General features: G+C 39.5%; 2 protein-coding genes and 1 non-coding gene across 5 annotated transcripts; 1 reads left to right on the top strand and 2 right to left on the bottom strand.

Moving 5' to 3' along the window:
• Positions 1 to 3,073: 3,073 nt before the first annotated feature.
• On the bottom strand, positions 3,074 to 13,528 carry LOC146620778 (cytotoxic granule associated RNA binding protein TIA1-like). Of its 2 annotated transcripts, none has more exons than XM_085367067.1 (12): positions 13,332 to 13,528; positions 12,509 to 12,605; positions 12,184 to 12,282; positions 11,329 to 11,383; positions 9,493 to 9,580; positions 9,209 to 9,284; positions 8,894 to 9,002; positions 8,700 to 8,795; positions 7,451 to 7,535; positions 6,652 to 6,790; positions 6,027 to 6,175; positions 3,074 to 4,498 (listed from the first exon to the last, which is right to left on the bottom strand). In XM_085367067.1, the coding sequence occupies exons 1-12, from the start codon at positions 13,358 to 13,360 to the stop codon at positions 4,360 to 4,362; spliced, it is 1,161 nt and encodes a 386-aa protein (XP_085223193.1). In that variant the 5' UTR covers positions 13,361 to 13,528; the 3' UTR covers positions 3,074 to 4,359. The 2 variants fall into 2 exon arrangements, with proteins under 2 accessions (XP_085223193.1, XP_085223192.1); XM_085367066.1 differs by having other exon boundaries at positions 6,027 to 6,178.
• Positions 13,529 to 13,871: 343 nt separating this feature from the next.
• trnag-ccc (transfer RNA glycine (anticodon CCC)) lies at positions 13,872 to 13,942 on the bottom strand. Its single transcript has one exon. It is a non-coding gene; the product is annotated as a tRNA-Gly (tRNA).
• A 2,845-nt stretch (positions 13,943 to 16,787) lies between these two features.
• rchy1 (ring finger and CHY zinc finger domain containing 1) lies at positions 16,788 to 24,862 on the top strand. 2 transcript variants are annotated; one of them, XM_085367863.1, is made up of 9 exons: positions 16,788 to 16,845; positions 19,348 to 19,467; positions 19,617 to 19,732; positions 21,371 to 21,449; positions 21,539 to 21,583; positions 21,697 to 21,755; positions 22,531 to 22,560; positions 23,006 to 23,126; positions 23,241 to 24,862. In XM_085367863.1, the coding sequence occupies exons 1-9, from the start codon at positions 16,795 to 16,797 to the stop codon at positions 23,400 to 23,402; spliced, it is 783 nt and encodes a 260-aa protein (XP_085223989.1). In that variant the 5' UTR covers positions 16,788 to 16,794; the 3' UTR covers positions 23,403 to 24,862. The 2 variants fall into 2 exon arrangements, with proteins under 2 accessions (XP_085223989.1, XP_085223990.1); XM_085367864.1 differs by lacking the exon at positions 16,788 to 16,845 and adding an exon at positions 17,844 to 17,901.
• The last annotated feature ends 1,610 nt before the right edge of the window (positions 24,863 to 26,472 follow it).

Genomic DNA, 26,472 nt, shown 5'->3' on the forward strand with positions numbered 1-26,472 from the left:
TGGGGTTTGGAAGAAACATTTTAATATCACAATATATTGAGGTCATCATAAAAAATGCATCATATGGATGTCTTGTGTTAAAATAATCCCATATGAGTCATGAAAAACATCGTCACCAAGTTTTTAAATATTGTGTTTTGCATCTCAAGGACATCATATTCTAATGATGGCCCAGTTTTGGCTCTTAAGCTAGTGATTAAAAGTAGCCTTTAAACTAAAAGAAATGTGTATATATAATATATCATGTTAGCGTTTTAAAAAATGAACATTTAACTGATGTAACTAGAGCTGAGACACTAAAGGTTAGAAGGCCTGAACGTGATAAAAGAACATTTACTCTGTCAGGGAGTGGATGTATTTCAGACCTGATGTAATACTTGATAAAAGGGCTGATAGCTATAAGCTGTTAGATCACAACAGCAGAAGTGTTTTTAAATGTTTAATTAGATCTGTATCCTCGCTCCCACACATTCTTCAGCTTTCTTTAACCAGTATGTGAGTATATTTCAGAGCAAAGAGTGAGCCTTTTGGAATTTTTTGGGTTTTGTTTCGTTCGAGTGCCGCAATAACAGCGGCAGAAAAAGCTGAGAGAAAGGAAGCGGGACAGACAAAAAGAGAAACCGAGCATGGCTGCTTTGATTGATTTCAGCTGTAATCTGCTCACTAAGTCATCTTCTGACATCTCTCTCTCCCCCTCCATCTCTAACAGACTCTCCGTCCATTAAAGCCCAGTCGGGTCCTGGCTGAGCAGCTGTGAAGAGACAAACCATTTATCAGCCTGTCAGCTCTTGCTGCCTGTTATTCCAGCCAGCCAGACTGCATGGCAGTCCAAGACCCAATAACTCAGACTGAGGAGAGCTGGCACCGATACCTGACAACACCCATATGAACATACACATTAGTATATGTACAGCGCTTACTGAAATCTAAAAGACACCTGTAACGTTTGGAGTTTTTTATTAAGAAAAAAAGAGATAAACTTTCTATGTGTGTGTGAGAGAGAGAGAGAGCGTTAACAAGCTCTCACTCGCTCACTCTGATGTGACAGACAGCCATTTGACATGCTGACAGACTAACTGATGGTTCTAGTCACACTGTGCTAAATAACAGCAAAGCAAGCCAGCTGCTCCACAGCAACCTGTAGGAAACATGGACTGAGGGCGCCATCTAGTGCCCAGGCCTTCATTCACAGGCCTCAAGCAGAGAGCCTGCAAGAATTCCAGTTAACTCATTTTAACTATATCGTTTTAGGAATATAGATCACGTGAGTGCCAATACATAATGAGCATCTCAGAATTAAAGGCCTGCGAATTGCTTACTGCACAGTGGAGCTGGGGCTAGTTGAGCCTGCTACTACAGGTCTGTGACCCGTTTTGTTTTCTGATAATCTAGCTGCCATATCACACCGTTCTGCCAGTTAAGAATGCATATGAAGTCACTGGTACCAAAGTCCAAATTCAGTTCAATTATATTCATATAGCACCAAATCACAACAGTTGCCCCAAGGTGCTTTATATTCTAAGACCCTACAATAAGCTGTATAAACAGCTTACACAGACCCTTCAGGACCTGTGGTCCATTTGGTGTCTAAACTTGGATATAAGGAGCTTTAACCACAGACAGGCGGCACTGTTTATGCAGTATTAGCTTAAAGGTGTAGCCAGATCACTGTTGTGACGAGTGCAACTTACAGTATTAAATGTAGCATGAGTTTCTAAATGTGTATTTTTCTGTGATTTTGTTGTTTTTTTGGTAAACAGTCAACTCGCTCAGCAGCACCGTGGTGGAGTGAACAGTGCTGTAGCCTCATAGCAATAAAACATCAGGTTTTAAAATACCAGCTAAGAAGCATCAACAGGCAGCTTATACAGCATTTCTCTTCCTAATGAAAGATCAAGTTTCACTGGTATAAACTGTTGGTTGTGTTGATGAAACATTACTAAGGTGTGTAACCTGACAGTTACAGTGTGGCGACAGAGTAGGTTTCCCATTGAAACATAAATCCCCAGCAAGTCTTTGCATTGTGTTTTCAGGGTTTCGAACAAACATCACTTTCTGAGAAAACACATGGTTGTGCTTTAAAAAATAAAAATAAAAAAAATCACTTACAAGTCAAATGTCCTCTGACAAACTGTAAAAAGCTCCAGCCAGAAGGTGGTGGTAGAACTGTGGGAAATCCTTTTTGTTTTATGAACTGGAATAAATGAGATGCTTTAATGAACCGAATATTAAAAGTCTAACAGACAACCTGAATGCACAGTTTGTTTTTTTTAATTAAAATTCAAATGTATCTTCAACTTTTTTTGTGCTGAAGCCATCTTGGCTGCGGCTCTGAAGGTAGAGCAGGTTGTATACCAACTGGAACATCTCTGGTTTGATCCGTGGCTGTTCCAGTCTCAATGTGGAAGTTATTGTTAAGCAAGACAACTGCAACTCCAAGTTGCTCCTGATACATCCATCAGTGTGTGTTTAAAAAAAAAAAAAAAAAGTGCTGAGGTAAATGAGGATTGTAGTAACAGAGCGTTGTACATGTAAAGTTCATTTTCTTTATGAACTGTAACATTTTATGCACGAAGTACAATAAAAATAAAGCTTTAAGTTCTTTTTTTTTAAGCTCTAGTTTTAGCTGCAGTGACTGACTTACTGTAATATGATTCTAAAAACACTTATGTGCTTCATTTTCACCTTTGAAGCCATTAAGGGTTTTGCGATCACATGACCTGATTTATGTTTGACCACGTTTCTACATTTTGGTGAGATATCTGTTATCTGTGCGCTTTGGCACCAAATAAAGTTCCTCTGGTTCAGCCGGACAGAATCTGTCTTAAACACACAAGGCTGCAGATGTTAGAAGATTAAAGCGGCCGGTGGCTTAAAAAAAAAAAAAAAAAAAAAAAAAAAAAAAGATTTGGCTGAACTGCGCCATGATACAGATCAGCAGGTTTTCTTCTTAACAAATATGGTCAAGTACTGGCAGGCTATAAGCAGCAAGACTTTTACAGATGTTTCGTGTGATGTGCTTAGAGTTTTGGACACAGTTGCCAAGATGCAGTATTTCCATTTGATGCTCTAATATGACCGAATAAACAAAGGGGGGAAACAAACACAAAGTGTGGTTTATGTGCATTAGCATTTTAATTGGACAAAGCAAGAAAACATTGATTACAGTAGCAGAGTCATCAGTTCTCAGGACTAACACCTTTCGAAACAAAAAGGTCTGAAAAGGTCTGTAGGCACTGCCTAATTAAAAAGAGTATCTTGTCAGCTAAAAGAAACCAGCTCTATAAGGCAACAGTTACACAATGTAGGCCTCTCCATCTCTCTGGCAAAAAGAGCAAGTGTAAAGCTGAATACACTCAGATTTGTCTGATATAAAATACTGGCGTTTCAATAGATATTTAAAAAAAAGAAGAAAAGAAACATCAGAAGTGTCAAACATGTTCACACTTTAACGTTTGAATCGTGTTAAATTTTAAAGTATGCACTGCATAGCAATGCTGTCTTATCCCTGCATGGAAGAGTCGCGTGTTGCACTGTGCCAGTGTCACCTTTGATAGTGCCACTCTGCTACGTACAATGTTCGAGTTAACTGTCGAGTTATCAAAACAAAAAATGAAAAGCAAGCACCCACAGTTAACAGTAGCATTTTACTTACATCGTTTCAAATGAATGGATGGCTATTTACACGTGGCGAAAAAAGTTTTGAGGCTGTCAGAAAGATATGAAGGAGAAATGGAATGCAAAAAAGAAAAGAAAAAAAGAAAAATGCTCTTGGTAGTCAAATTTTTCTGGGAAATCCAAGAGAGGAAAGAACTGTGCAATATTAATCTGCCCTTACAGAGAAACAGCAGTGGCAACAATCCCTGCAATTGTTTTTAATCCAAGAGAAAATTAGAACAAATTTCCATTCCTCAGATAATTAAGGATCATAACTTAGCATGACTCAGTTCCAAAAAAAAAAAAAAGAAAAAGAAACCTCTCAGTGGTCGAGAGGAAAGAAGTGAAAATGGAGGCAATCTGTAAAACCCGGGAAAAAAAGAGATTCTCCTTTACAGTTTTATAATTCATTTACAGTTAACTTAAAAATGGTAAGAGCCCTGGTTCATGGACAGTCTTTCCTACCACAAATGGTGTAAATACCTGTGTGGGTCAAACTGCTGCTCCCTGGCTCCTGTTACCTCAGCCCACCCCAAGAAATCCCATTTACATCTCCACAGAAGTCACCCTTCTCATTAGATTCCACATCCCAGTAAAGTCTCAGTCCTGCCACAAAATGGAGGCAGTGTTACACAGCCCCGCAGGGCACCGTACAGCCAGCAAGAGGCTGATGGTTGACAAATCTCCCACCCTGCCCACTTATCAGTGTGTGGGGTATCCTGCGGCTCCCATACCGGGCTGGTTGGCTAGCATACTCCCATTCAATCCCTGTGTAGGCTCCATAACCCCACCGTTACTGATGGCGCTCATGCCAGTCCACCCAGCACTGGCCGGTAAGTGACTGCAAAACAAAAAAAACGAGGTAAAGAAAGACAGAGAGAGAGAGAAAAGACAAAATGCCAGCAGGTTAGAAGAGACAAGGCGAAAGGGAGCCAAAAGAATAGTCTGTATTAAAGCTACTGGAATCTGGACAGGCTAGAATGAGAACAAGAAGGCAAACAGAGTTATCAGAGGTTATAAGGGCGGGGGTGGGGATTCAAGCTAGATGAAAACAATAACAAAACAAAAGAAAAAAAAAAGTGGAGGGCTTTTGGTTGGGGTGGGGGGTATCAAAAGGAATTTGATTATACATGGGTGGATAAGCAGACAGAGAGCATACAGGCTAAGTCCAGCAAGCTAAAGATTCCTTGCTAAACCCCCGACCCCCCTCCCAACTGCTGGTAACTACAAACCCTGCTGTAAGCAGCCTACAGACTGATGACAGTGCAAGCACATTCATTTCTCTAAATTTGGCCACAAAGTATAACAAAGTAGCAAGTTCTCACCCGGTTTTCACAGGCTTTCTTTTTACTGCTTCTGTGGTTCAGGCAATAAAACTAAAGGTAAGTTCAGAGTGGAGATTCAGCGTGGAGACGCAGGTTAAAGTTCATCTTCAAATTTCAAGTCAAGAGGTGTAAACCTCTGTCTGAACAAACTGCCCTGAACAGTCAAAACACACTGAGCCCACATCTGCCTGACACTTTAGTGCAGAGTATTTAGAGAGCTGTTCACCACACATGTTAGATTATCAGCAACTTGAGGCCCGTCCTTTATTAATCTTGGGTGCACAAAACATCACTGCACATAAACTGTCCAGATAAAAGCAAAAGAAGGTAACCTGCACATCATATTCGACATTTCCAACATAACAAACAACATCAGTGAGGGGGAAAAAAAAAAAAAAAAAAATCAGTGAAATCAAAAAGAAACATGTAAAAAGCTACAACAAAAGATCAAAACAAAAACAAAACATGCAACAACAAAAAAAGGAACAAGTGAAGAATATTGAAGATGTCCGTACACAGAAAGTGAAATGGATTCATCATCGGCGAGCTATCCCAAGAAGAGGATGGCAAGTAAAGAATAAGAAAAAACCCTCAGCTCTGAGCATGTGGGGGGTTTTTTTGCATTTAGTCAATTACATTTTAAAAAAAAAAAAACTCAAAAATTTTACTTTAAGCAGTTTTTCGTATGTCCGATGCTCTGAGCCATTATGGGCTATAAATCAAGTGACAACACATTTTGGAACAAAAGCTTTCAGGTTTTACGATGAACTATGTGCACAGTAACTATACACTGAAACATGATTACCCTCAAATCTTGAGTTCAGATTCTTTTTTTTTTTTGGTGGTGGGGGTCTGTTTATTTCTCAATCTTCTGAAGTTGGCAGGCTCGTGAGGGAAGGAGGGAAGAGGTGGGGGGGGGGCATTGGAAGGCAGAGGGAGGTCATAGCTCCCTCCTGTGGCCAAAGCTGGATCTCACTGGCCTGGTCTTGAACTGATGGTGTTGGAGTAGGAGGAGGCAGAGAAGAGGAGCCCTGTGCTACTTACTTGAAGCCCTGCTGGTTCCAAGCCTGCCCGTAGACACCGTAGGTGGGGACCTGCCACCCATTGGGGACATACTGGCCAATCTGGGGCCCGTTGCCGTACCACTGTCCCCACTGGCCATAAGGCTGGGCTGCAGCAAAGCCCATCTTGTTCTGCTGCAGGGTATAGCACAAAAAAGGATAACTTCAGAATGGTTTAACAGCAGCAGATCCCACAAAGAACCTTGCAGAATCTATTTAACAGTGGCATAGCTGGCATGGCTTTTTATTTGTTAAATTAACCACTTATTTGCATATCAGGTACAATATTAGATAAAGCTGTGAGGTCATTACTGGTGACTTTTTCTTCCTGCTTGGGACTCCTGCAGGTGACCATGTTGCAATAACACAAGCCAATGGGTCACTTGCCCGAGTACATCACAGTATCTTAAATATATCAATTTCATGTACAGGATACTCAATTATCCCCATACTTTTTGTAACACTCACATACCCTCATATAGCAAAAAAGCTGATACTTGAGCTGAACTAGAGCAAGACATACTGCAGCACTATTTGTTTGGTGTTCTTTGCCATACCAAGTCATTATGTAATGCTGTCCCTCTTACTACAGTTCATAGGACCCTTACTTGTGGCACAGGCATCTGCTGCATGGAGTTCATCATGTCTGGGGTCTCTTTACCCCAGTAACATTTGACTATGTGCCCCTCTATAGACGAGCCATTCACAGACACAATGGCATGGGCTGCTGACTCATGGGAGTTAAACCTGGACAAACAGAGGGAGAGAGAGAGAGACTAAGGAAACGCTGAACATCATTTCATAAATATCCACTCAGCAATGATGACCACAATGCATGTGTTTGTTAGCAAACTGAGAGGGGGATAAACCATTAGATTCCTTGGCTATTAATGGCTAAACTACTAATAGTACAGTAGACATCTAACATTCATCATGGACTAGAACTGATACAAATGTGTTGCAGCACAGACCTGTAAACAAAATCTGTAGGTGTATGTGATGCATATACGTCACACCATTAAGACATACTCAGTGTCCACAGCAGTGCTGCTTTTTGCTTCCATTTAGTGCTACTGCTCTTGCAGTACAGTTTATGAACCCACTGGAACAACCCGTTTTATATTTTCTCTTTATGTTAAGTGTTTTGGTGTTTTCCTTCTTAATCATGCTAACTGGTGCACATCAAGTTCCCCTGTTCAGGGCAATAAAGTGAACAGAACAAAGTAAAAATCTGTACTCCAGGCTGCAAAAAGTAATCACAATTACACTTGTCTATCATTATGACCAGGGCCGGGGGATCAAGCTCATTCCAAAGAGTTCATTAACCTTTTCTTTCAGCTGTAAACCTTAGCATCACCGTTTGATCAAGCAAAGAAATGAAGAAGAAAACAGAAAACATCCACATACCTGACAAATGAATATCCTTTGTCAGGAAAAACTCTGACTTCCATGATTTGTCCAAAGGGGGAGAAGGTCTGTCTCATTAGTTGCTCTAAAAGACATAAATAATGAGACTCTTAGAGACCGTTTCTGTAAGGGCTGTGTCCTGATAAAGTAACTGCTACCCAGGATACATGTGGATATGCCACATACAGGTGGTCAGCACATTTATAATCAACAAGCAGAAACTAATAAACAGACTGGGCTATGTAGCTATACTTTACCTTTTCCAGCAGTGAAAAGGTATAGTATTTCTATACCTACAGTGTAGTTATAGAGTACATCACATGTCTCTTTCATTGAGGTAAACACGATCTGAAAAGTTTATTTTGGGACAAACTGATGCTTTTCTTTTTTTGTTAAATCTCTGCATTTAAAATGAAGCATGTATGACTATGTTAAACTCACTATGAACTCTAGCAGATGCACTGATGCTTGAGCAGCTTCTTTGAATCTCTCTGCGCTTACTAATAAATATATACTCATTTTAATAATAAAGATTTGACAACCAACAGCAAAAAGCTTTGGCTACCATGGGTAAAGACATTTATGTATTAATTCATAAACTAAATTATGCTTAAAAATTTCCACAAATCAGTAGGACTCCTGAGCAAAACAGTTAAACTCTGAGGTCTATTTATATTAACATATTTGCACTATAGGATTGGGAAAATAAAGAAAGAAATAATTGAAGAGCTCAAGAGCTCACTTTGGCAGCAGACCAGTTCTTGTCTATCACCTACATGATGCTAGCAGCGTTAGCTTGAAAGCTGGGCAGACATTATGCAAGCTTTATTTTACATGTTGGCTCCAAATAAATGTTGAGTTTTAAATTGCCTTCCTCCACAACCAGTGTCTCCTTTGCTCACACAGTGATGGGTTTAATTAGCCTGACACTGAGGAAATCACACTGATCATAACTACTAACTAATTTAATGGCTCATTCGGTTTTGGATAAGGTAAAAATATGCCCTTTTTCAATCTTCTTGCAGTACTGAACATGATGTAAAACCAAAGTTCATACCGAGCAGTGACATTTGTGTATCGTTAAACTCGTATAGGGGTGAGGCGTTTTGGGTTTTTTCCTGCTTTGTTTGAAAGATCATTGACTAATAATGAAAAGCTTAAATATGAGCAGTCATATCCATCTGAATAGCAACAGATCTGCTGTAATTATCATAGTTATGTTGTCAATGGTACTCATATATTTCATTACCCGTCAGTCCTGTGCTGACTCCACCACAATACACAGTGCAGTTACTGGGGCTGGACTGATTCACTACCTCATCAAAAGAGAGATGCTTGGAGTTATCTGGTGAGAAAAGACAAGCTTCTGTTAATGAATCCATCCATCCGTACATATAAGGACACCTGTAAATCTGCATATCTTACAAATCCTGTATAACATACTTTCATGGGTGGTCTTTGGGGCAGGAGGCTTTCTTGTGGCCCAGTTAGTTCGAATCTGTCTGCCTCCTAACCACTGCCCCCCCATGTGCTGAATGGCATTCTCTGCATCCTGGAATGAAGAAAAATAATCTTATTTCATCCACTGGGAGTCTTAACATGAAATCTAAAGTGCACCTCTGCAGAAGCACTGCAAACAAACCAACAAGCAATCTATGTGAAAATGTTAATATACAGAGAGAGAGAGAGAATTCGTAGACACAAAGTGTTTCCGAGCCTCATTAACAGCAATATTAAACTCACATGACGCCTACTTACCCATTTGTTAAAGAAAGACACGAAGCCATAGCCTTTAGATTTCCCTGTAGCCATGTCTTTCACAACACGAGCATCTCTGCAGACAAAAATCACCAAACAGCAGCTTGTCACAAACATTCAGCACAACCAGAAGTCTCTGCTGTAAGAGGACTAGCAGGTCTCTAAATAAGACAATGGGCCCTCTCCTCTGCCTGAGATTTATTTCATTCTTTTCTCAATATATCTAAATGGCAATATGTGTTAACCCAGACTTGATCTTTGATAGTAAACAGTTTGAAACTTACGATATCCTGCCAAATGGACCAAAGGCAGCTTTGACGTCTTCTGTGGTTATTTCTGGGCTGAGGTCGCCAACAAAAACATGAAAATGATCTATTTGGGAGGAAAAATGTGGTTTAGACCCGCTGTGCATTAGGGCTGAACGATATATCGCATTTGCGATAATATCGCGACATGATCAAGTGCAATTTTCTAACCGCAAAGGCTGCGATTATACTGCGATTATATTATACAATTCATGGGCTGCATCCTCCTGAGGCCGCATTTGTAGACCGATTACGTCACAGCGACGCGCCGAAGGCTGTCCAAATTACTACCATATCCCAGAATTCATAGCGCGGCCCAGCCAAACTCCAGTTTCCAACAATGGCGGCCGCTACTAAGTTTTAAAATTACTCATACTAATCTTTCTGGGTCACAAAATAAACTTTTAACATATTTTCAGGCGAGAAAGTAGTTGTGTAAACATCAAATATCTGCTCGGTTTATCAAGATATCCCATATTTGCAAAAGTGCTTCGACGTTTTCAGAGGCGTCTGCTACCCACCAGCTCGACAGCTAGCCGGGAGCTCGAGGGTTACTGATGCGGCCGAGAACGGCACAACTCCCGGCACATCATTTTCAGATCACCGCGGAGTTTCGCTGCTCGGGTTAAACGTGATATATAAGTCACTTAGACAACCTAAAAATGTTATTGTTGGGCTTTTTTCAGTGTTTTGTTTGTTCGTGAGTAAATCGGTTTGGCTGAGATTAAAGTTATTAGATTAGATAAAATAAAACTTTATTAATCCCCCGGGTGGGTTCCTCCTTGGTTTTCACACAGCTGACTAAACGTCAAACAGAAAACTTATTAAACAGAAGTATGAGACAGTCGAGAATTTACACCAGTGTCTGGTTATATTTTAGATAGCAAGAAGCAGACGGCCGAGTTTATTAAACTCCACCGAGACAGCGGTGACGCTAATCAGAACTAGACCGTCCAATTTCACGCCTTTAAACTTTAAAGGCGTGTTTGTGTGTGTGTTTATACAATTGCTATTATGTTTGCACTTTATGTGTAATGTTACTGACTGCAGAGATCAGTAAGATGTGTGTATTTTTTATTTATTAGTTTTATTTATTTAATATTATTTTTTAATTGAATGACTGTCTAGTAGTTCACAGATGTCGAAAAACTGAGTGTGGTAAAGCCACTGATTTTTTTTATGTATATTTCTGCAATCTGCACATTGTACTGACTTTCATTTTAATCATTTAATGTTTACACCAGGGTTCCTTGTCAGCACTTTATGCTCAGATGTTTGTAAGCTAAAAATAAACTATTGTGTATGTTCAAATATACTGTTGTGATTGAAGAAGTTAAATAAAAATGTCAGTCATCAATTCATGCATCACCTCATGTCATCATAACAGAGGTCTGTCTTCCAGGAAAGAACAGTTTAAAATTAATGTAATATAGTATTGGCCATACTATATGATGTATTGCTTGTCTTTGTTTAATAATACAGAAGACAAATACCTTAAAAAATAATCGCATATCGCATCGCAATATTGGGGCAAAAAATCGCAATTAGATTATTTTCCATAATCGTTCAGCCCTACTGTGCATTAGAGTACACACTCTGTTTCAAGCTTTATACTTTCCAAGAACCTTAGTTCCTATTAGAGACCGCTGATTGCTATCAGTTTGTTAACAGAGGAAGGACAAAATAAGCATAAAATCAATCAAAAATGAAATGCTTACGTTCTGCAGTACTTATTCAGCAATATTATCACAGGGACTCTTTTAGTGTGTTCAAGTTCAAAACTTCACTTCTTCATATACAAATAGTTTTACTTACTACTTGTGTCTTTTTTCTGGCTGGTTGGTGTCGTGGCCCAGTTGACTTTAACTTCCTGTGAGAAGAGCGGAGAAAAAAAGAAGGCAGGTGGAGTATGTTTACAATATACAGTAAAACCTGGTAATCTCCAATACACAAGTTAATTAAAAGCCAATTTTAAATTAATTGTTTGTTTTTTTTTATTTTAAAGCTGATCTTGACTCCAAATAGGCTTTCAATAACCTTAAGGAAAGCTATGCATTTTTATAAAGCCCGCAATATAACAATGAATGATTAAATGAATGATTTAATATAATATGTTAAATATAAATAAAAATTCAAATAGAATATAATGCATACATCTCATCTAAGCAGACTGGTCGCTCAGCACATCTATTTGACTTCTAGGTTAAAGTCCCAGCACTGAACTCATTACTACACCATTCCTGCACCACTTTAATATTCTTTTATCAGCCCCTGGGGTCTCTTAAATGTTGCCGTTTACAATGTTAATTATTTCCTCTATTGTTCTAGATTGTAGGGCTTTATCAAGTTCCTCTGTTTTAGAACACTGTATTAAATTACTGCACTCTGCTTAAAATATTGAAAGCAGAGAGCTCACACTTAACAAAAGAACTATGTAGATTTCCTCAACATAAAGACTGAGTGGCCTGGTGGAACCAGTTTTCATCATATAAAGAAACTGTCATCAGTTGATCAAGTAGCCACCCCTTGTCATTTAGAATATCTAATCAATATTATATGGAATACAGAAATCCACTAGTTTTTCTTTCATGTTAAAAATAACTTTTTTTTCCTCACATTTTCCACAGCAGCCCACCCATCCCCACTCACCCTGTAGATACGATAGCTTACCTTACCCATTATTTTCCTTCCATTCATAGCTGCCAATGAGGCAGCAGCATGCCTGTGGTCATAGAACTCCACGAAGCAGTACGGATCATTTCCAGCTGTCTGTTAATGGGAAATCAAGACTGATTTTAAGTCAAATATTTAACCACTAGAGAAAATAAAAATCACCTAGTATAGATGGATGTGAAAGGTCCGATATAATGGATTACAAGAAGAAGAAAAAAATGACACACTGGCCGAGACTTCCACAAGCAGCGCCATAACCGCTCACGCCACTGCTGAAAGACAGCCACACCACACTGTATACAGCAGAGACAATAGCACTCACATCGACTATCATTTTACAGCTCTTGCAGGGGCCTATCTGTGTGAAGACCTGCAGAATGAGGGGCTCGGTGACATCCCTGGACAGATTCCCCACATACCTGCAAAAGGAGAGAGATGGGGGAGTTGAGCTTTAGTCAAACAGGAAGTAGCATGCAAACAAAGGCTAGTTAACCAGGCTAGCTTACAACCCACAACAATGAATTATAGCAACATAAAAGCCATAAATGAATTGGAACGAAACATTGTCGGGGACAGTGTGTGCTTTACAAAAACAGTCAGTGATTTCACCCCCTCACTGGAGATGTCCCACGCCGTCTCCACGAGCGTTGACGTGGCTTGTCCGCCAGCTAGCTAAAGATACCGCTAACCGGTTTACGGGCCTCGAGCTAAGTGTCTTGGCAGCTAGACACTTTATAAAATACTATCCTTGTTGTTACATTTTCGCTAAAGTGTTTACACTATCAATAAAGCAAAGCGTTTTATTTTAGCTATCATTGCACGCAAAAGGGAGTACTTTCGAAGAACTGACTTGCTAGATGTGTTCGAATGTTTAGGAGGTGCTAGCTAGCATTAGCTAACAATTCACTTTCGTTTGCAAGGAAATTAAGGTTCCGTCTATTTTTCCAAATAAACCCAACAAACAAGGAGCTACGTGTGTTGTATTACATCCATGAATTGTAGTATATAATAATAGAAATGAAACACCCTTAATGACGAGGTTTAAAGGCTTTTAATTGAAACAACAACGTGGAAATATTTCGGACGCGCAGCAGTTAGACGAAGCCTTCCCGTTCCAGGGCATAGACAAGGCCGCTGATACTCACAAGGTTCTGGGTTGATCGTCCTCCATCATCAAGGTTCAGTGGTTTCGTCCTGAGATAGCTTTAATCCAGTGACATACAAATGGTTTGTGCTGAACTTAGCGACCCGAACGTAAAGACTAAATCTACTATTTAATAATATATCTGCGGTCGACTCTGCTCTCTCTGGCACACACCGCAGACAGCCTCAGTCTGATGCAAACAATAGGAAGTTGAAGATGGCGGAGGAGCAGCGTCAGCAGCGTCAACCTGCGCGCTGAAATTAAGCCAAAATCAAGCGCTCCTGCTCCCACACACAAAGATGCGCCCCCGCATTTTTATTCTATACGTATGGTTAATACAGGCTTTGAGGAACACATTTTTATTTCTCAGTTCCTGATCATTGCTCAATCCGCTAAAATAAATAGAGCCATCTGGAAATCATATTATGTGAGTAGTAGTCACGATGAAACGTCTAAATATTTTAAAGGGTACATTTGACTGTCAAACATTTTGATCACATTAAAAATGTCTTGAGATTTAATCGCCGTTGTAAAAGAGGCGTGCGCCGCCCGGGAATCGAACCCGGGTCGCAAGAATGGGAATCTTGCATGATACCACTACACCAGCGGCGCTGCTGAAGAGAGGTCCGGGAACGGGATATATGAAGGCTGCTGAATCAGTTGATGTTTATTGAAGGGAGAGGTAAATGTCGTCAATATGATTGAAGACGTTTCGGTAAGTTTGCTTGTCCAAAAAGCAAAAAAAGAGATTAAACCAAGATTGAACAACAGTCAGAATTAGCAGAGTGAGCAGAGCTACTGTAGCTCGGTTTATGGACTTGAATTAGGAGGGATAAGAAAAGTGACAGCAATTGACTGCAATCTGCAATCTACTGACATCTAATGGTGAGATTTTACACGCTGTAACTTTAATAAAAATAGAAAATAATAAGTCACCTCCTCTACAAAGATGACATCAAGGTGTATGCCAAGAGTGAACAAGACATCGATTCACTGATACACACCACCAAGATATACACCAACGACATCAGAATATTGTTCGGACTGGAGAAGTGTAGTCCGATGATAACAAATAGAGGGAAGGTATAGAACTGAGGGGATCGAACTACCAGAAGGCAACATTGCAGACACTGAGGACAGTTACAAGTACCTGGGGATCCCACAGGCAAATGGAAACCACGAAGAGGCCGCTAGGAAGGCTGCAACCACCAAGTACCTGCAGAGGGTCAGGCAAGTCCTGAGGAGTCAGCTGAACAGTAAGAACAAGATCTGGTCTATCAACACCTACGCCCTACCCATGATCAGGTACTCTGCTGGGATAATAAGTTTGCCAAAGGAGGAGATAGAAGCCACTGACATCAAGACAAGGAAAATCCTTACCATGCATGGAGGGTTTCACCCCAAGTCCACCACCCTGAGGCTGTACGCCAAGCGGAAGGAAGGAGGCCGGGGATTAGTGAGTGTCAGCACCACGGTCCAGGAGAGACAATGAACATCCATGAATACATCCGGAAGATGGCCCCAACTGACCGCATGCAGACAGCAGAAACCCAAGAAAGAGGACAAAGAGGAGGAAACATCATGGAAGGACAGGCCCCTGCACAGATACACCGGCAGATAGAGAAGGTGGCTTACATCCAGAAATCCTATCAGTGGCTGGACAAAGCTGGACTGAAAGACAGCACAGAGGCACTAATCACGGCAGCACAGGAACAAGCTCTGAGCACAAGATCCATAGAGGCTGGGGACTATCACACCAGGCAAGACCCCAGGTGCAGGCTGTGTAAAAATGCCCCTGAGACAATCCAGCACATAAAAGCAGGGTGAAAGATGCTAGCAGGCAGGGCATACATGGAACGCCATAACCAAGTGGCTGACATCTGTGCCGATTGCCAAATATGGCCTGGAAGTCCCGAGGTCAAAATGGGAGACGCCCCCAAGGGTGGTGGAGAATGACCGAGCTAAGATCCTGTGGGACTTCCAGATACAAACAGACAAAATTGTGGTGGCTAACCAACTTAGTCCATACAAATGTGGATTCCATAGAGGTAGGTGGGGTAAAGATGAGTGAGAGTGTAAATGGTGTGAAAGTGATGGGAGTTGTATACACTAACAAGCCAGATTCCATGACTGCCACTTGAAATCTTATTGAAGAAAACACATTCAGCTGATCCCACCTAAAATCAGTTCAGTTACCCTTCAGGTAGCCTTCTTCTTTTCAATACTAAGATACTACATTTATTGATGAAAATAGTAAATACTGATGGTAGGCCTTCTTGAAATGAAATATTTACTACGTGAGTCCAAAACCTTTAAATTAATACTTTAAAAATGCCTGGAAAAAAGGTGTCAGAATAAAGAAAATTCCAAATTGTGTGGTATTCTAGGCTGTATCCATATAGAGGTCAGGTAGAATAAATCAGAAACCCTCTAAATCTGCTCTGTTTCTGTTCATAAAGTCTAAAATCCTTGCATCTTATTTATAAGCACAGTCCCAGCTCATTTACCATGGCATGCTTATTGGGTTTATGTGGTCATGGGTCTAAAGCAGAATGAAGAGGCTTGGAAATTAGGCTTAGACACTCATAAGCAAATCAAAGGCCACAGAAAAAGTCTGGTGCACAGCAATGTGGTGAGGGAAATGGAACACTAAAGCAAAGGGGAGGATTCTATATTATAAACAATAAGATTATTTCAGAAATAAGAAATGTAGATAAAGCAGGGAAACAATACAAAAAAAGAATATTTTAACTTAGAATGAATCTTACTGGTCTGTGTGAACACTGTTAGGCTGAAAATGAGATCGCTATTTAGGCTAAAATGAACCTTAACCTCCAAAGACCTGAACTCTTCCACAGCATGCATTTTTAATTTCTCTTTGATATTTGGGCTGATTGGGACCTGATGAATGTAAAAACAAAGAATTATCAGCGTTTTGTTTTGTTTTTTTTACCTAATTTTTGTTTCTAAGAAAAATGAGAGCCACATATGAGGATATTCGCCCTCATATCCACATATGAGGATATGAGGATATTCGTTTAAAATTTTGATAGAACAGTACCAGTATAATGTCCTCATAAGTGGATATCAGGCCCCTGTAGAGCAAAATTGAGTATTTTGGTCTAAATAACCCAAAATGTGATGTCCACATATGTGGACGCCAGGTCCTAGGAGGTTGAAGTTGTGTGGACATGTTTAATGTTCTTTAAGAGACAGTATTTATGGGCGCAATAAAATACTGTATAAAATAGTTTCTTTTGTTTTGTATTAATTTTGTGTCTGTTTGTTTTTCCGTTTTTGTGTTTTGAGTCATTGGGTAGGATTTGTACAGACTGCGATCCACATTCCGAAGCAGAGGTGGCGCTAATGCAACCTCAACGATGACATAATCAACAACACAGGAGCCAACAGTGCAACGCTCTAGAGCGGAGGGAGAAGAAGAAGCATTCCATTTCGGGGTAAGCATGGCTGCTTCTGCTGGTTGTGATCATTACATTCGAAGCTGCTTATTGAAAGTGAGTAAAATGCTTTAAAAAATGTTCATACATTTGTCTTAAATATACGGTGCCAAGTTATAACTGTGCTATAACGATTATGTCGTCGGTATATCTCTGCTAGAGACGGTCATAGTTAGCTAGCTAGCTAGTTATTTAGTCTTCAGCCGGCAAACGTCGCTGTAACAGGGTTAAATAATAATAAATGTTTCAGACGGACGGCATGATTTTGCATAATATCTGCACGGCGTTGTTGAAGCGAGGGGCTTGAGAGTTTCTGGAGCTTTTCTCGCCTCCTTCCCTCCGGTCTTAGTCCTTCCCATCATAATTACGCGCGGAGGAGACAAGGAAGCCTGCTCCCTCTCACATTTGACAAATAGGAAAAATGAGAGTTTATGTATTTAGCGCAAAAGAGCACAAAACTGAATAGAATTTAAAATTGTTGCCTTCCTAATCGGTTGTACTTGGCCTTGACAGAAAACGTCAGGGGGGGTCAAGGAAAGGCGTGGGGAATTTATCATTTATTTTATATACGTTTTAATTACGTAACCTTTACACACTGTTTATATTTAAATCTTTTACATTGTGTCCAAATTTGATGTACAGATCTATTAAAAGTGTGTAAACAGCCTATCTGACGTTTGATAAGTTGATGAATCATCTTTATATTTTCAAACAGCAGGGAGAATGTACTTTTTTTTTTTTAGGTCTTGGAGCCAAAACGTCTGATGCCACACGATATCATGTCCTGTTTTACCTAACACGTGACGTGACAAATATATTTTATCCTCATGTCCTCATTGCCAATTTTTAATTAATTACTTAAGGGGTGGTCAGGCCGTGTCATTAGTATGGAAGCTCTTCACTGTGAGCCAAGACCTTTATAACAGCACGCCTAATCAGACACTTCATTAGTAGCTGAACATGGACATGTTGGCTAAAGCTGTTCAGAGTTCAGTCAGCCAGCAGCCTGGGTATGAGAATCCAAACAGCTCCAGTTATCAGGGGAATTTATAAATGTTGTTTTGTTATATATCACTGGCTTTTGTTTGATAAGGTCAAATATGTCAAATAAAGGTGGGTGTACTGCAGCAAATTGTTATTTAATTATTTGTACTTCTTTCCAGTAGCAGAGCATTTTTTCAGTTGTTTAAGAGAGAGGGGCTTCTTGACTTACTGCTGTTCGGGAGAAATTTAAAGTTTATTCATATATACACATGCATATCATATTTTCAGACACACACATAATTTCCATGACAGTGCCAAGCTCCCTCTTGAACTTTGTCAGCACTGTTTAATAAAGAATTTTCAGAATAAGGATTACATTTAGGCACGTGCACACACACACACACACACACACACACACACGCTTAGTGACTTATTGCTACAGCTACACAAACTGTGATAGGACTACTATATGGGCTCAAATTGTAGTCATAAATATTTTGTACTTGTAAATCAGGATTTTTATGTGTAAAAAGAATTTGTGTGTGTGTAAAACAGATTTGTGTGTGGACTTAGCCAAAAAATACGTGTGAAACTCTGCACTCAAGTTTCAAGTTACAAGTATGAATTTTGACCCGTTTTTTTTTTTTTGTTCCTTTCATCTGATTGGCCAATGTCATGTCAATCACAAATTTAACTATCCAATCAGAGAACAGGTGGGTTTGGCTATTGGAGGGGTGCTTTATGGAGCTTTAGGTCCTTGAAGGGAATAAATGCCCTTTTATTGAATATTTGAAGAACCAGCAAAGAAACCAGAAACTCTTTTAGAGGACATAAAGTCAGAGATAGAAAAGACAAGGAGCAGGTGCATCTAGTACAGGTAGAGCTGCTGCAAAAACACACAGAGCTCAGCAGCCAGCGCAACAAGTTCTGGATCCTTGGCTTTTAGTTAGCAGTTAGCATTAGCAGCACATCCTGCGTCCGATGTGAAAGGACCTTTATGCTGCGCACTGTGACTCACAGCCATGGTCCCGGGTCAGCCCTGACTTTGTGTTAAACTAATCCTAAAGTAATAATGGTATTTCTAACCACTGATATACCACAACTTTATCCTTTCAACAGCTACTGAAAGTTTGGGGACCTAGCTTGTATAGGATATTTATATAGAGATCCTCCAGCTTCAAACTGTATTACCCTTCAAGGACCTGCAGTTCAAAAAAGCGCCCCTCCGACAGCCAAACCCACCTGTTCTCTGATTGGATAGTTAAATTTGTGATTGACATGACATTGGCCAATCAGATGAAAGAAAGAAATACGGTTCAAAATTCGTACTTGTAACTTGAAACTTGAGTGCAGAGTTTCACACGTATTTTTTGGCTAAGTCCACACACAAATCTTTTTTATGCACACACAAATTCTTTTTACAGTAACAAATCTGTTTTACACACACACAAATTCTTTTTACACATACAAATCCGGATTTGCAAGTACAAAATATTTATGACCACAATTTGAGCTCATACTACTATACCCATCCCTGTCTGTGCCCTGTGTAATCGCGTTTCTGCTGTACTGCAGGCACCTTGCTGCGGTAAACTGTACGTGTGTCGGCTGTGCCACGATGCAGAGGAGAACCACCAGATGGATCGATTCAAAGTCAGAGAGGTGCAGTGCTCAGCGTGTCTGACGGTGCAGCAGGTAACTGAGGAAAAGCTAGTTAACGTGTTTGAGCTCCACCGTCGGTTACAGCAGGACGTCTCGATGTCACCTTAGTGCTTGAGTTGTACTTTTGATTATGGTTAGCTCGGATGAAGGGAAAAAGCTGTACAAATGTTATACTTTTGTAGACACAGCAGACTTGTCAGCAATGTCATTTGCTGTTTGGGGAGTATTACTGCGACATTTGCCACTTGTTCGACAAAGACAAGAAGCAGTACCACTGTCAGCCCTGTGGAATCTGCAGGTAAGAAACTGATTCAATATATTTCATGTTTATAGTGTCTAAATATTTCTATGTGTAACTTTAGTAGTAATAATAGGGCTGCTCGATTATGGCAAAAATGATAATCACGATTATTTTCACTGAAATTGAGATCACGATTATTTGACGATATTTATTTCGTCCGCCAGAGCTTATATTATTTTTTTTTACATGCTGTAGTGCCATTTGTGGGAGCATTTCACGTTGCTATACATCAATACAACTGTTATAGCCCATATTTTTAAAATGTGTATGTATTAAGTCCATAGTAACTACATTAATTGCAAAAAAGTGCAATAAACTACAAAAAAAAATTGAAAATCGTTTTTGTTTTGTTTTTTTACATATATTTCTACTTGGAGAAATTTAAGAGGTTTATCCCTCAAAACTTTAAATACAAAAAAGTTGCAAAAAATAGTTTACAACAACAGGAAATTTATTTTGAGTGTCTTCATAGTTTTATTTTTGGAGATACAGCAATTTTTATATACTGCAGGAAAAACAAAAAAACAATCCTATGATGCAAATTTGCAAAGAATGTGCATGTGCATCAAAATAAACTATTTCCAGCAGTGCAATTCGAGTTCTAAGGCCTACAAGTAAAAAAACTACATTTTCCGCGAAAATGACGTCACTTGCGATAGTTCGCGTTGACGTCTTTTTCAATGTGGGAAGTGTTAAGAACAGCTGATCGGATCGGCAAAGCGTGTTTCTGGAATATTATGTTTTTGTTCCTGCAAGCGCTTTTTATGCAATTTTTGCAAAGCTATATGTGGAAGGAAACCGTGACCTAGGACAAGCTGATGGCATAAGATGTAACTCCTCTGGTTTCATATGGAAAAATATTTATTGTGCTAGCTTAGCGGTTCAGGTTCTACAGGGATTTAAAAATAGTTATACAAAACGAGCATGCTGCTCTGACCGGCTTTAAAGGGTTAAGAATAACAATGTATTGAATAATGACTTTAAAAAATAATATAAAATAGTGTGCAAATACTGATAACAGTGCAAATGTTTGCAATATAAGAAATAAATGAAAAATGTGAACTTTGCAGTGTTGCTCTGTGGTGCAGCTACGACACCATAGCAAAGTTTACACACTGTGTCTACTTGATCCACATCTGACTCCGCGAACCCATAATGTTTCCACACCACTGAAGTTTTTTTTCTTTACCTTTCTTTTCAACCAACGGCAGTCACTCTCCTCTCCAAATAACTTCTGCTTAGCTTTCCGAGCTTCCCTCGGGTCCTCTTAATTGTTGTGACGGGTGTTCGAAATGCAGAGCAGTGCGCTTGATTTGCCACACGGAGCAGCACGAGAGTAAAGCATGAGGGAGGGGCTAATAATCGGCTCAGTCATTTTTAATGATCGTTGAAAGCCCAGATCGTAATCGTGATTAAAATTCGATTAATTGAGCAGCCCTAAGTAATAATGATACGGGTACTGGGGAAATGTCTTCTTAACGTTCCCCACAAAATTTTCCCATTTTTCTTAATTCATTAAGAAACTGTCAGAGATAAAAATCACAGTGTTGTGTTATCATGCTGATATTTCACTGTTCCCGAAACACGTGATGGCAAAATTTGTCATTTAGTGAGTTTTCAAATGTGCCTCTACAGGATTGGGCCCAGAGAGAAGTACTTTCACTGCGAGAAGTGCAATTTGTGTTTAGCTCAGGATCTGCAAGGAAACCACAAGGTGACTATCGCTGTGTTCCTGACTCGCCTACATCTATCTGTATGTTGAGCCCTCACAGTTTTAATTTCCCTTTATTTTCTATGTTTCAGTGTGTTGAAAATGTTTCAAGGCAGAACTGTCCTGTCTGCATGGAGGTAACAGCATTAATAGGATAAGAAGGCAAGGAGAATGGTGGCTCTTTTTTTAATCTGTTTTCTCCAGAGTTTAATATATATTTCTTTCTTTTTTTTAATGTTTTTTAATGCAGGATATTCACACATCCAGGATTGGAGCTCACGTTCTTCCATGTGGCCATCTTCTACACAAGTAGGATTCCTTACTCTCTGGATACTGTCAGTTCAGGGTTATGGGGTTTAATAGTGTATTTTTTAATTTCTACCAGTGGCACAAAATGATATTTAAAAAAACACACTGGGCATTTTTCCCACTTCCAACACAAAAAGTCTTTCACATCTTAATCTTTAATAATGACTGATTTTACTTTACTGGAATTAGTCCTGTTAGACTGATTTGGTGACTTATCCAGTTTTTTTTCTGTGTGAAATATCTCACCTACACGACTATGCTGGTGGAAAAATAGTTACAGTCTAATATCAAAATCAGGTCAACACTCCTGTTTCTCCTATTTGCTGCTGCTGATAGTTCAGTGTCGCTGCTCACACACACACACACGCACAAATTAACTTGAAAGCATCCAGAAGTCTGTGGAAAATTTGTGACAGAAAACTATAGTGAAGCACACTCCATTTATTATTGTGACTCTTTTAATAATATGAATGTTTAATGCATGTGTAGGGAAATGAATCACAGATATTTGAGTAGGATCAGGCACCTATCTGACCAAAATGTCAAATAGGTGCCTGATTGCAACACTGTCAGTTTGACAGTATCTGTTCACAGACAAACACATAGTACTCAAAACTACCTTTGTAGTATATCCTGCTGCCACAGTCTCCAAGAACACAATTTTGCAGTAATGACAAAACAGACTCAGCACTGACAAACTGACTGCAGATTAAAATATCTTCACGATCTATTGTGACATAATAGTAACAATGCGTTTGTTCACCCTCTTCTACAGGACCTGCTTTGATGACATGATCAGAACAGGGTATGTTTAATGAACTCCTTTTTCTGGTAAAATAAGATGTTGTTGTAATTAAGGGACCGGGTTATAGTCTGCTTTTTGCCCCTCAGCCGTAAAAGGCTGACGGAGTATTGTTGTCGCCCTGCTAAGCATGCAGGATGTGTCGACACAAGTTTGTAAACGAGACCATGTAAGATTTTGAAATTGATACAGTAGTTCCATCTACTAAAAAATCTCAGATAAGTTTGAATCTCAGTGACCTTGACGTCAAGGTCAGAGGTCAGGTTTTTGTGCAGGCTTCTGTAATTTGTAAAAGCTTGTCCAATCTACCTGGTATAGAGCAAAAACGGTTTCTGATCAGCTTTTTAAAGGCTACATTGTGGCAATGTAGGGATTTTTGTGTCCTCTTATTTGATTGCTGGTGGCCTTCCATATGATTGTTTTTTCCCCTCCCCTGTGTTTGTTTCAGAGCTTATCGCTGCCCACTGTGCATGCACAGTGCTTGTGACATGCAGAACCACTGGAAGGAGATAGATAAAGAGATCGCTCAGTCACCAATGCCCACTGAGTACCAAGGAGCAATGGTCAAAGTAGGCCTTCGATAACACAATAAAATGCTGGTGCATTTATCTAAATGTGAATATGAAACCGATATTTGTTCTGTTTGATGATTTATTTTTATTTTTTTAATGTCCTTACTGCAGATTATGTGTAACGACTGCCAAGCTCACTGTACGGTGCCTTTCCATGTGCTGGGAATGAAGTGCACCAGCTGCGGCTCGTACAACACAGCGCAGGATGGAGGACTCATCCAGCTGCAGCAGCCCGAGCAGAACATGGAGCCACAGCAGCACGATCAACAGTAGCTTCCACACAACATTAAGAGTACATGCTTGACCAAAACCGAAGGCATGTGATGTAGTAACGAGCATCTAGGGTAAAACTAGACTGAGCCGGCTTCTCCAGTTTGTACATACAAAAATGTATTTATCTATTTTCCCTACCTGCTAACGTTCATCGTGGATGGAATTTTTCCCAGGATCCACTTGGTGGGAATCACTGGATAGGATCACCATACTTACAAAGAAAGACAATTTAGAAGCATAGTCCGTATGACCTGCATGTTTATAGGAGGCGGCACGATTGAATCATTCAAAGCCACGCAGGTGATGGTGACAGTGGTGTGCAGTTGTGGTTAGTTAGCCTGATACATCTGGTGTATGTGCCATAAATCTTATTTAAATGATCTGAGTAAGATAAAGTGTTAACTAATGTGTGTTTGTCATTGGCATTGGTCAGCCTGTGCTGTTACTTGCATAGTCTCCCTGTTAGTCAGATATTTAACAGATGGCATTGTTTCTTCATTAGAGTTCTAAATACATATTTTAGTTTATCATTGTGGATCCCTCTCTCTATGATTTTTAGTTGGAACTTGCTACAAGGGTTGAAAATGGTTTATTGTATAAAATTCTAGTTCAAATCATGCATATCTTAAAAAAAGGCTCATTATATATAAACTTGATGATCTATCTTTAAAGCTTTGTCTTTAAAGCTGTCATCAAACCCCACTTATAATTGTAAAATACTATATGTGCAATCTGAAATTTAAAAAACTAAATTACATACAAATGGAAATATATGTGAATTAAATTTAGATGGCTTTGCAATGCTCCACAGCTAGCCAACATCCTGTATAATTTCTGTTGTGCCCACAGACTGTATATTAAAGAAAGATGCATGTAACCTCAAAGATTTCAAAAGCGGAGTCTGTGAGGAAGTGCCTTGAATTTGCTTTCTTTCTACTGACCAGCAGGGGGCGACGTCTGTTTGCAAAAAGAAGTCAGACTGCAAAAACATCAAGACAGCAGCTGCCAAAATGCTGAGGATGAGACTTCGGTCTTTTATATACAGTCTGTGGTTGTGGCTGCTGTGATAAATGGCCCTTGATTATTTTTGCATGTTTTCCCCTTGCAGGTATCAGGTTTGCTGAACTGTACTCTGACTGTACCACTGTTCAAAAGTTGAATAAAGAAACGAACTAATTTTTGCCTCTTTTTTTATTAAAACCACCTTATAGAACATCACATCAGTTTTTTTTTATCACACTGTTCACCAAAACGCAGCAAACCTTCACCATCTTATCCAGGAGGGTCACCTCTTCACCCTCACATGGAAGAAGTAATCTGATTGGCATGGTGGTATGTGATTCAGCAACACTGTAAAATAATATTCATTTCTTCAGTAAGAAGTGTGTGTTTCTAAAAAAAGCTAAAAAATTCTCAGTTATCGACTGGGAATGAAGAGATTATAAATATATTCGAGAATGCATAGCTCCCCCTCGTGGAGGGAATTCAGCTGGAAGAATGTATTTCGTTATTTTATTACCCCAGCCCAAAAATCCAATTATTCTCAGAACACAACATGCTGGAGGCATTGTGGACATGCAACAGCAAATCATTTTCACATTTTTTGGGAAGGTCCCCGTGTGGTTCCATTTTGGAAGGAAATACATAAGGTCATGGAAACAATCTTCCAAAAGAAAATACAATTTCATTTTGCATTATTGTACCTAGGCAACCTAGAGAGTCTTAATCTATGCAAACCGGATAAGTATTTGTTCAGTGTGCTGTCGGTAGCTTGCAAAAAGGCCATAACTCGCCTTTGGATTAAAGAGGAAATTCCTACCATAGATGAATGGATTGATGTGATATATAATATTTTTGTTATGGAAAGAATAACTTTTAGGCTAAAGTGCCAGGCGGACTCTTTTGAAGAATATTGGTTGAAATGGTTGAAATATGTACAAAATGGGAGTCCCGATTTTGTATAATGTCATTGTATTTCTTGGTTTGTTTATTCTTGTGTTTTGTTTGATCTTGTTTTGGTCCGTTTGTCTCTTCTGTTGTTGTTCGGTTTGGTTTTGCTTTCCCCCTCACGGTGATTAAATTGAATTTGTTGTATATGTCGTATAAATAAGAAAACTAATAAAACATAAACTAAAAAAAAAAAAAAAGAAGTGTGTGTTTCTGTCGTCATTATTTTGCGCGTCGGGAGTGAGAACGGGTTGATTTCACTCACATGTGCTGTACCAGTGTACCTGCACATGTGATGTGCAGGTACACATCACATGTGTACCTGTGATGAGTTTGAACTCTCAAATCAAATCACTTATTGTCACTCACATGTGCTGTACCAGTGTACCTGCACATGTGATGTGACAATAAGTGATTTGATTTGAGAGTTCAAACTCACTGCTGTAATAACTTATAATGATTAATATAATAACTAGAATATTGGCCACATATATTTACACTGACTTTAGTCTCATGAACAATATTAACTAATTGTTCAGGGCCCTAGAGTGCGACCAATTTGGTCTTGTGATAATAACAGAAACAGATGCATCTATGTCATTATCTTTGAGCTTTTAAACTTAACATAATTATAAAAATATGAGTATAAAAGGTGTTAAAACTCTGATGCCATCTTGGAATACTGCACTTTGTTCATGTCAATACACGTCTTCATTGAAGTAAACACACAGAGCAATTAATATATATTTTTAAATATAATTTTTCTTTATTTTAATTAGCAAATTACAAATAAAAAAACAACCCACCTAACAACCCCAACAATCAAGTGATTCCCTATGAGCAACGGTGGACAGGAAAAACTCCCTTTTAACAGGAAGAAACCTGTGACAGAACCAGGCTCAGTGTGGGGCAGTCTTCTGTCATGGCTGGTTGGGAGGTGAGGGCAAAATAAAGCTGAACATAAATGAGAGCACAGTATAGTTATTATGTCAAGATAAGCCAATCAAGGTGGACAGGTAAGCTGCACCGAGGATGGTGCCCGTTATGGCAAGACCTATGCCTACACCTAGACGTAGGTTGCCAAGGGCACTCTGTGGTGCTTTCTCACGCCTCCTTTCAGTCG

Source organism: Diplotaxodon limnothrissa, linkage group LG12, assembly GCF_057381915.1.
Source record: "Diplotaxodon limnothrissa isolate DT_005_m linkage group LG12, D_limnothrissa_male_GT1.1, whole genome shotgun sequence".
Classification (NCBI taxonomy): Eukaryota; Metazoa; Chordata; class Actinopteri; order Cichliformes; family Cichlidae; genus Diplotaxodon; species Diplotaxodon limnothrissa.